The 11,045-nt window shown below is 45.0% G+C and overlaps 1 protein-coding gene across 3 annotated transcripts in view; it reads right to left on the bottom strand.

The window, feature by feature from the left end:
• Positions 1-10,160, bottom strand: part of LOC129701403 (polyadenylate-binding protein-interacting protein 2-like) — a 63,539-nt gene extending 53,379 nt beyond the window's left edge. For 2 of the 3 annotated variants that reach the window (XM_055642554.1, XM_055642552.1), the window contains exons 1-2: positions 9,981-10,160; positions 9,077-9,223 (exon numbers count right to left, since the gene is read on the bottom strand). In XM_055642554.1, coding sequence (XP_055498529.1) covers positions 9,077-9,223; positions 9,981-10,145 — 312 coding nt within the window. In that variant the 5' untranslated portion in view covers positions 10,146-10,160. Of the gene's footprint in view, positions 1-9,076; positions 9,224-9,929 lie in introns of all 3 variants that reach the window. The other variant, XM_055642555.1, reaches the window with a different exon arrangement.
• Positions 10,161-11,045: the final 885 nt, after the last annotated feature.

Raw genomic sequence — 11,045 nt, forward strand, 5'->3', positions numbered from 1 at the left:
GGCAATATTAGTATGCAGCGAATATATGGATGTAGATCACGTACTGGCAAAAATAATTTGTTTGATTTTGCATCATATTGAGCACTGACATAGGAGCCGAAGGACCTGTCATTGTGTTGCACTGTTCTATGTTCTATCTCCATACAATAATTTAATGTCAATGTACCCACCACCGATATCAGGTTCATCAGTCGGTAGCTCCCAGGTTTTTCCATGCAGCCTTTCTTAAATAGAAGCACATCAGTCACCCTCCATTCTTCCAGCATCTCACTAGTATTTATCAATGGTACAAAATTCTCTGCCAGTAGCCCAACAATTTCTTCTCCAGCTTCTCTCAATATTCTTTGATACACTTGAGCAGGTCCCTTGAATTTGGAGTCATTGAGTCATAAAGTGTGGAAACAGGCCCTTTGGCCCAACTTGCCCACACCTAACAACAAGTCCATCTACACTAGTCCCATCTGCCTGCATTTAGCCCCAAACCCCACTAAATCTATCTTTTCCATAGAGAGGTTAATTAACTAAAATTGCAGAATTCAATGTTCATACCATTAGATAGTAAGCTATCCCAGCTCAACATAACGTCCTGTTCCTCTGGTTTGCATGCTCTTGTAATGGAGGCGTTCGGACAGCAAAGGTATTGAGGTACAGCTCCTGAAGGACCGTGTTGGGGAACTGGAGAAGCAAGTGGATGACCTCATGTTCGTCCGAGAAACGGAGTCGTTCCTCGACAAGTCCTACAGTAAGATTGTTACACCTAAGGTACTGGAAGAGAGAAGGTGGGAGACAGTGAGAAAGGGAGGGAAGCATGGAATGCCAACGTCCCCGGGTGGTGTACCTCTTGTGAACAGGTTCACCCACTTAGAAGCTGTCGGGACAGAAGACGTGTTTACACTGAGCGGCGGACTGGCTTGCGATGCGAATAGGGCTGTTGAGCCAAAACCAAAAAGGCCAAAGTCTGGCAACGCCATTGTAGTGGGAGACTCCATTGTGAGATGTACGGACAGGGGTTTCTGCAGCAACAGACGGGATGCAAGGATGGTGTGCTGCCTTCCCGGTGCCAGGATCCAGGATGTCACGGACAGAGTGCAGAAAATCCTCAAGGGCGAAGGTGAACATCCGGAAGTGGTAGTGCATGTCGGCACAAACGATGTTGGAATGAAGGGGTTGAATATTCTGCAGCGTGACTTTAGAGAGCTCGGAAAAATGCTGAAAAGCAGGACCTCCAGGGTTGTTATCTCCGGTTTGCTTCCACTTCCTCGTACTGGCGAGATTCTTCAAAGGGAGATACGGGACCTGAATGTGTGGCTGAGGAACTGGTGCACGTGGCAGGGTTTCGATTCTTAGATCACTGGGATCTGTTTTGGAGTAAGGGGGAACTGTACAAAAGGGACAGATTGCATCTTAACAGGTGGGGGACCAGCATTCTGGCAGGCAGGTTTGCCACTGCTACACGGGTGGTTTTAAACTGAATAAGGGGGGTGGGGTGTTGAATGGGATAGTTGTGGATGGAGTTAAAGGGAAAGGGTTTCTTAAATGTGTGAGCGTAGAGACAGAGGGGTGTAAAATGAGGGTAGAAGCAATAGGTAGCAAGGCGAAAATTAAAAGTGGCAGGCAGACAAATCCAGGGCAAAAATCAAAAAGGGCCACTTTTCAACATAATTGTATAAGGGGTAAGAGTGTTGTAAAAACAAGCCCGAAGGCTTTGTGTCTCAATGCAAGGAGCATTCGTAATAAGGTGGATGAGTTGAATGTGCAAATAGCTATTAATGACTATGATATAGTTGGGATCACGGAGACATGGCTCCAGGGTGACCAAGGCTGGGAGCTAAACATCCAGGGATATTCAATATTCTGGAGGGATAGACAGAAAGTGAAAGGAGGTGGGGTAGCGTTGCTGGTTAGAGAGCAGATTAATGCAATAGAAAGGAAGGACATTAGCTTGGAGGATGTGGAATCGATATGGGTAGAGCTGCGAAACACTAAAGGGCTGAAAACGCTAGTGGGAGTTGTGTACAGGCCACCTAACAGTAGTAGTGAAGTTGGGGATGGCATCAAACAGGAAATTAGAAATGCGTGCAACAAAGATAAAACAGTTATAATGGGTGACTTCAATCTACATATAGATTGGGTGAATCAAATTGGCAAGGGTGCTGAGGAAGAGGATTTCTTGGAATGTATGCGGGATAGTTTTCTAAACCAACATGTAGAGGAACCAAAGAGAGAGCAGGCTATTCTAGACAGGGTATTGAGTAATGAGGAAGGGTTAGTTAGTTAGCAGTCTTGTTGTGCGTGGCCCCTTGGGCAAGAGTGACCATAATATGGTCGAGTTCTTCATTAGGATGGAGAGTGACATTGTTAATTCAGAAACAAGGGTCCTGAACTTAAAGAAAGGTATGAGACATGAATTGGCCAAAATAGACTGGCAATTGATTCTTAAAGGGTTGACGGTGGATATGCAATGGAAGGCATTTAAAGACTGCATGGGTGAACTACAAAAATTGTTCATCCCAGTTTGGCAAAAGAATAAATCAGGGAAGGTAGTACATCCGTGGATAACAAGGGAAATCAGGGATAGTATCAAAACAAAACTTGAAGTGTACAAATTAGCCAGAAAAAGCAGCCTAACAGAGGACTGGGAGAAATTCAGAGTCCAGCAGAGCAGGACAAAGGGCTTAATTAGGAAAGGGAAAATAGATTATGAAAGAAAACTGGCAGGGAACATAAAAACTGACTGCAAAAGCTTTTATAGATATGTGAAGAGAAAAAGATTAGTTAAAACAAATGTAGGTCCCTTGCAGTCAGAAACAGGTGAATTGATCATGGGGAACAAGGACATGACAGACCAATTGAATAACTACTTTGGTTCTGTCGTCACTAAGGAAGACATAAATAATCTGCCGGAAATAGCAGGGGGCCGGGGGTCAAATGAGATGGAGGAACTGAGTGAAATCCAGGTTAGCCGGGAAGTGGTGTTGGGAATTGAATGGATTAAAGGCCGATAAATCCCCAGGGTCAGATAGGCTGCATCCCAGAGTACTGAAGGAAGTAGTCCCAGAAATAGTGGATGCATTAGTGATAATTTTTCAACACTCTTTAGATTCTGGAGTAGTTCCTGAGGACTGGAGGGTAACTAATGTAACCCCACTTTTTAAAAAGGGAGGGAGAGAGAAAACGGGGAATTACAGACCAGTTAGTCTAACGTCGGTAGTGGGGAAACTGCTAGAATCAGTTATTAAAGATGGGATAGCAGCACGTTTGGAAAGTGGTGAAATCATTGGACAAAGTCAGCATGGATTTATGAAAGGTAAATCATGTCTGACGAATCTTATAGAATTTTTCGAGGATGTAACTAGTAGAGTGAACCGAGGGAGAACCGGTGGATGTGTTATATCTGGACTTTCAGAAGGCTTTCGACAAGGTCCCACATAAGAGATTAGTATACAAACTTAAAGCACACGGCATTGGGGGTTCAGTATTGATGTGGATAGAACTGGCTGGCAGACAGGAAGCAAAGAGTAGGAGTAAGGTACACAAAATTGCTGGAGAAACTCAGCGGGTGCAGCAGCATCTATGGAGCGACGTTTTGGGCCGAAACCCTTCTTCAGAAGGGGGTCTGAAGAAGGGTTTCTCCAGCAATTTTGTGTACCTTCGATCTTCCAGCATCTGCAGTTCCTTCTTGAACAAAGAGTAGGAGTAAACGGGTCCTTTTCACAATGGCAGGCAGTGACTAGTGGGGTACCGAATGGCTCAGTGCTGGGACCCCAGCTATTTACAATATACATTAATGATCTGGACGAGGGAATTGAATGCAACATCTCCAAGTTTGCGGATGACACGAAGCTGGGGGGCAGTGTTAGCTGTGTGGAGGATGCTAGGAGGCTGCAAGGTGACTTGGATAGGCTGGGTGAGTGGGCAAATGCATGGCAGATGCAGTATAAACGTGGATAAATGTGAGGTTATCCACTTTGGTGGCAAAAACAGGAAAGTAGACTATTATCTGAATGGTGGCCGATTAGGAAAGGGGGAGATGCAACGAGACCTGGGTGTCATGGTACACCAGTCATTAAAAGTAGGCATGCCGGTGCAGCAGGCAGTGAAGAAGGCGAATGGTATGTTGGCATGCATAGCAAAAGGATGAGTATAGGAGCAGGGAGGTTCTACAGCAGTTGTACGGGGTCTTGGTGAGACCACACCTGGAGTATTGCGTACAGTTTTGGTCTCCTAATCTGAGGAAAGACATTCTTGCCATAGAGGGAGTACAGAGAAGGTTCACCAGACTGATTCCTGGGATGTCAGGACTTTCATATGAAGAAAGACTGGATAGACTCGGTTTGTACTTGCTAGAATTTAGTAGATTGAGGGGGGATCTTATAGAAACTTACAAAATTCTTAAGGGGTTGGACAGGCTAGATGCGGGAAGATTGTTCCCGATGTTGGGGAAGTCCAGAACAAGAGGTCACAGTTTAAGGATAAGGGGGAAATCTTTTAGGACCGAGATGAAGAAAACATTTTTCACACAGAGAGTGGTGAATCTCTGGAATTCTCTGCCACAGAAGGTAGTTGAGGCCAGTTCATTGGCTATATTTAAGAGGGAGTTAGATGTGGCCCTTGTGGCTAACGGGATCAGGGGTTATGGAGAGATGGCAGGTACAGGATACCGAGTTGGATGATCGGCCATGATCATATTTAATGGCGGTGCTGGCTCGAAGGGCCGAATGGCCTACTCCTGCACCTATTTTCTATGTTTCTATGTTTCTACGAGGACAAGTTACACCAGGCAGAGGTGAGTGTGATGAGAGGGAAATGATTGGATCTGTATTCATTCAACACCTTGCTCATAATCCTATTCCTCCACACATAAACAACCTCATTCTCTCCCTGGTTCATCTTTTGTCCCAAATATCCCTGCAGAACATCTATGGGTTCTCCTTTACCTTCTCTGCCAAATCTATGTCATGTCCCTTTTTTCCCTCCTGGGATTGCGTGTTTCAGTTATCAGGAGGCCAGGTAGACTGGAATTGGTTCTCTGGAGTGGTGGAGACGGAGGACAGAATTGAGGTGTTCAAAATTATATAAGGCATTGATAGAATAGATGGAGAATTAATTTCCCCTCAGTAGAGATGTCTATCATCAGACATCATAGATTAAGATAAGCAGTAGGACAACTGCATGGATTTAAACAAGATATTTTAATCAAATAGCACATAGAACTCTAAAAGTCACTTCCTAATTAGATGGTAGAGAAGATGACCTGTAACATTTAAGAAGTATTTAGATGAGTACTTGAATTGCCATGACATTGAAGGCCACAGGAAAAGCCCACGACAACGGGATTAGTATAGACAGGTGGGCTGAGAGTCTTGATTTCGTAGTTTACGACTTAATGATGAGAAAGGTTGAGCGTGTAATGTGTCAAACGGGGCATATGGGACTAGCTTAGACAAAGCATCTTGGTTGGCAATGGACAAGTTGGGCCAAAGGGTCCTTTCCCTTCCTGTACGATTAAAGCAGAAAGACAGCGAGAGAATTAAGAGAGAGTAGTTTGGGAATCAGAGAGCCAGTCAGTATTGAGGCCCGAGGCAGAGCAGAGAAGTAAAGAGGCACAGCCGCAAATCAGAACAAGGGGAGGTATAGCTGAGCAGACTATTGAGATGGCTGTGTTGGGAGAAAGTGCGTGTTGAGATGAAAGCGCTGTCCCAGGGCAAGCGTTTGGGTTAGGCTCAGGAGGCTTCAGTGAGGAGGCTGAGCCGAGGTCGAGAGTAAAATAAGATGAGGTATTATTTTATTTTTTACGAGTTCCTCTCGTAGTAGTGCAGTGACAATGGCAGTTCGGGCAATGGTAAGCTGCTGTTGCAGGGAGAGTTCCAGCTCCCCTGAGCATTACATCTGTAGCAACTGCCCAGCTGCATAATTTAATTGTTCTATCTGGGACATATGACAATAAAACACTCTTGTCTTAACTCCTGGACCAGAGTTGCCCTCTACAAGTGGGATGAGTTTCACCTGAACTTTGCTGGGAGGTTCACTAATGTTTCCTGGGAAGGTTTAAACTAGAGTGGAAGAGGTGTGGGAACCAGAGCAGAATGTCAGCAAATGAAGAAGTCATGGGAATGTAGAACTTATGACTAGTCAGTCTCAAAGGAAAGACAGGCAGAGAGAAGTGAAGGAATATGGTGACACTGATGGTCTGAAGTAAGTGTTTTTCACTGCAAGGAGTGTTGTGGTTAAAGCAGATGAACCAACGAACGAATAAGGCCCATCAGCCCACGCCGACCAGCGATAAACCTGTACACTGGCACTATCACAAGGGACAATTTACAATTAATAGAGGCCATTTAACCTACAAACCTGTACGTCTTTGGAGTGTGGGTGGAAACCGGAGCACTAGAGAAAACCCACATGGTCTCAAGGAGAACGTGCAAACAGCACCGGTAGTCGGGATCAAACCCGGGTCTCTGGCACCGTAAGGTAGCAACGCTACTGCTGCGCCACTGTACCACCTCATTGACAGTTTAGTTAAATAGGCTAATTGCTTAAACCTCTGAAGGAGAGCAGGAGATGGTGATTTTCAACGGGTATTTAAGGCAGGCCTAAATAGCTGAAACTGTGACTATCAAATTGTGAAGCAAAAAAATGATTTGTCTGGTGCAGTTGGCCAGGTGAAGAGGGACTGTCATGTTTATAGAGGGATTTGAAAACAAGGATAGAAATTTCAAAATCAAACCAATGCTCAACCAATACCAAAATTAAGGAGCACAGTACCAATCAGTAAATTGGCTGAATTAAGACGAGGACAGCAGTGCTTCGGATGAACCAAATTGCAGGGAAAATTGTAAATGCAAGATTGGCCAAGGGACAAGTGAAGCTGTTGAGTACAGAGAAAATAAGAAAACAAGTGAGGATTTTTGCATAATATATGCCGAGGAAGAATTGGGAAATTATACAGAGGTAATGGAGGGAGGGCACATAGACTAAAGCACAGCTGAGTGAAGTTAAACAGAGAGGATTAACCTCCAAAGAGTGGACAGATACAAGGATGGAGTCTGTGCATTGAAAAGTGAGTTGGCAATGGGAATCAAAGGATGATGGTTTCAGTACTTTATGTATGCATTGATGACCCATTGAAGATGTTACATTTGGTTCTATCTCCATGAACATTGCCCCACTAATTAAGAATCTCTAGCAAATTGTGATTTCATCCTCTCATTCCGGATTAGATATCAACCAAGCAACATGAGAGTGGAAAGAAGGAGAGTAACTGGTGATGGCTAAGCAGACTCAAGTATAAGAACCTCAGTCGGTGCTTTAGGATAATGATGCAGGTGGACATCAGAACAGAAAGCCAAAGATTCCAGAGATATGTGTGGGGTGCTGGTGAGAAAATATCATTGGACACATCATAGGTGTTTTTGTCATAGTGCCCCAACTCCACACTGCCTACTTTTACCCCTTACCCGAGATGTAAACAGCACGGTTCTTGTAGGCCTATTTTGTCTGCCTATTCTTGCGCTCTGAACGGATTTTTCCATACCTTGACTCTATCCTGTTTTTTCTCACCCAGTTTATCAACGAGGCACGAGGACAGCATCTCAAACTAAACGCAAATTGGAGGAAAAGCATCTCATATTTTGGCTGGGCAGTTTACAACCCAGTGGGGTGTGAATATTCATTTCTCTAACTTTAGTAACTCTTGCATCCCCTCTTTCTCCACCCAAGTCGTACCAACTTCATCGTCTTGTTGAGTCTCGCTGTCTGTACTCATTTTCACCTAGCACACAGCCAACAATGGATTGTTTCCTTTATTATCATCTTACTCTTATGCATATCTTTCATTCATGTGTTCTACATCTCTCTACATCGTGTGTAGAAAAGAACTGCAGATGCTGGTTTAAATCGAAGGTAGACATAAAATACTGGAGTCACTCAGCATCTCTGGAGAGGAATGGGTGACGTTTCGTCTGAAGAAAGGTCTCAACCCGAAACATCAGCCATTCGTCTCCAGAGTTGCTGCCTGTCCCGCTGAGCCACTCCAGCATTTTGTCTCTACCCTCTCTCTACATCACCGTCTATATCTCTCGTTTCCCTTTCCCCAGACTCTGTCTGAAGAAAGGTCTCAACCTCAAACGACACCTATTCCACTTCTCCAGAGATGTTGTCTGACCTGCTGAGTTACTCCATCCAGCTTTTTATGTCTATCTTTGGTTTAAAGCAGCATCTGCAGTTCCTTCCTACATATTTCCAGAATATTCAGTTTTCAATAAATTGTGTTTGGGGATTTTTTCTGTCTTAACTCTAGTAAATATGTCCTCACGTTTGTATAAATATACTCGGAAAGCAGCACAGCAAGCCAGCAAAAGTTTGTTTGCAGAAAAGACGGACTAATTGTCCAAGTCATGTATCAGGGGCCTGATCGCATAATACACTCGCATACAGACTGATTCCTGGGATGGCGGGACTTTCATATGAAGAAAGACTGGAGACTCGGCTTGTACACGCTAGAATTTAGAAGATTGAGGGGGGATCTTATAGAAACGTACAAAATTCTTGTAATTTTGTAAAGGGGTTGGACAGGCTAGATGCAGGAAGATTATTCCCGATGTTGGGGAAGTCCAGAACTAGGGGTCACAGTTTAAGGATAAGGGGGAAGTATTTTAGGACCGAGATGAGAAAATCATTTTTTACACAGGGAGTGGTGAATCTGTGGAATTCTATTCCACAGAAGGTAGTTGAGGCCAGTTGGCTATATTTAAGAGGGAGTTAGATGTGACCCTTGTGGCTAAAGGGATATGGAGAGAAGGCAGGGATGGGATACCGAGTTGGATGATCAGCCATGATCATATTGAATTGCGGTAGGGCCAAATGGCCTACTCCTGCACCTATTTTCTATGTTTCTATGTTACACTGTATATTCATTATGTGAATTTTAAGTGTACAATAGTTTGATATGTTACACTGACACTAATCAATCTAGTTAAATATATGTAGGTTACATTCTGACAGACAGTAAATTGCAATTGCTGGAGCACGTTTCTGTTGCATCTGACAATATAGAAACATCCACAGCAGTTGTTACCTGTCTATTGAATTCCTCTTCGTTTTCCATCCACATGTACTCTGCAAAGGGATTATCGTCATCGAACGAGTGACCATTTAGTATTACGTCGTCATTGTTGATGCTTGGAATATTCTTGTTCTGACTTGGGTCTTTCATTCTTGCTACCTATTAAACAGAGGAGTTTGGAGAGGTTATGTGATCTCCAGACGTGAACCACTGCCTCTGGTGCCGTGCGGTTAGTTCCTGCAAACTGGGTTTGATCCTGGCCTCTGACACTGCAAGCTTTGCAAATTCTTTCTGTGATCCCTCACCCACATCCCAAAGATGTCGATAAATTAAATAACTCCGGTAAATTACCCCCTAGTGTAAGTGGGTTGAAGGAATATCAAGGCCTGTTAATGGGCGTATGTGAAAAAAAATAGGTTGCAGGACATGTGAGGGATAGGACGGAGTGACTCCACAAGTCAGCGTTGCATCAATGGGCAAAATGGTCTTCCATGTTGTGAGAAACATTAAATATAAATAATCTGCATCAGCCTGTGAACATTGACTGACATTGCCTAACTGCATCTTGCCTCACCTGGTGAACTTGCAAGCATAAGAGTTTGGTCTAAAAGATTTTTAAGAATATTGTTCATAATCGTGTCCAATGTGTGAAAGAATTGGAGTAAATGTCAAATGGTATGGCATTGGCACCTGAAATAGGATGATGTAGGTTGATGATCAGTACATACTGAATTGGCCGAAGGGCCTGGCTCCGTTTCTGATTGTGGCGACATTAACAGTTTATCTCACTGACCAGCATTCTGTTCCCAACTAAATCGTCTTTATCTTGTTTATCTCTGACCCTGATGAACATGATGCTACTCGCATCTATTTCTGGCATTTCCTGTGCATGTGAAGCGTATTACAGCCCCAATACCTGACACACAACAGCATCGCCCCCAAAGTTGAAGCACTGGCCTGGAGCTGAACTGAGAACGTTGCAGCGACGAGCCACTGGGAGACGAGCACTGTGGTGAGCGAGCAAGTAGCGAGGAACACTGTGACCCAGCAGGGAGAGCAAGATAAACGAGTGTTCGTTCATCCACTGAGCCGGGGTTAGTGGGGGTTGGGACCGGGTTAGTGGGAGGAGGGACCGGGTTATGGGGAGGGCCCAGGTTAGAGAGGAGGGGGGGACCCCGGGTTAGTGGAGTGGGCTGGGTCAAAGGGAGGGCCCGGGTCAGAGGGGTAGCCAGCAAAGATCTCGGGTTTGGGGGAGCCCGGGTTAGTGGGAGCTATGGCTCGGGGCGGGACTGGATCGCGGTGTTCCTCATAGTGGGGCTGGGTTCTTGCCAGCAAACTCTTGCCCAAAGATCCTAGAGCCGAGCGGATCTTTGCTCTGGCCCGCATGCAACGTTGGCTCGACCAAAGATCTTTGGGCTCGACTGTGTATCACTCACTGTGCGTGCTCAGGCCGGCTTCAATCCACAAGCTTACTGTCGCAGGGCGGCTCAGTGGCGCTGTGGCCAAGGCTCAGCAATGCTTTACCACTATTACTCCAGACTCAGCCCGCACACAGCGAGCAGCGCGGCGCTTACTGCGTGTACGCACCTCCCTTCTGTGACATCACATAGTCCACCCCTGCTGCAACTAACTGGAAGCACAAGGGCTGGAGAGTCAAGTTGCCTCTCCCCAAACCCCACTCCCTCCCCTCTCACCTACACAATCCCCCTTACACATACACACAACCCCTCACACACAACTATCCCCTCTCACACACACTCACAACTATCCCCTCTCACACGCACCTTACCCTCTTACACAACTACTTCCGTTCTCACACACCCTCGTCCCAACATCACTCCCCATAGATAGACAAAAAAATGGAGTAACTACTTCAATGTTACTTTGGGAATTGATTAGCAGAAAAAAAGCGGTCTTGGATTTAAATTGTGTAGGTAACCAAAAATTGTTTTCTATCTAACCTTCCTGCAGTATTGAAACA

This window comes from Leucoraja erinacea, chromosome 11, assembly GCF_028641065.1.
Source record: "Leucoraja erinacea ecotype New England chromosome 11, Leri_hhj_1, whole genome shotgun sequence".
Classification (NCBI taxonomy): Eukaryota; Metazoa; Chordata; class Chondrichthyes; order Rajiformes; family Rajidae; genus Leucoraja; species Leucoraja erinaceus.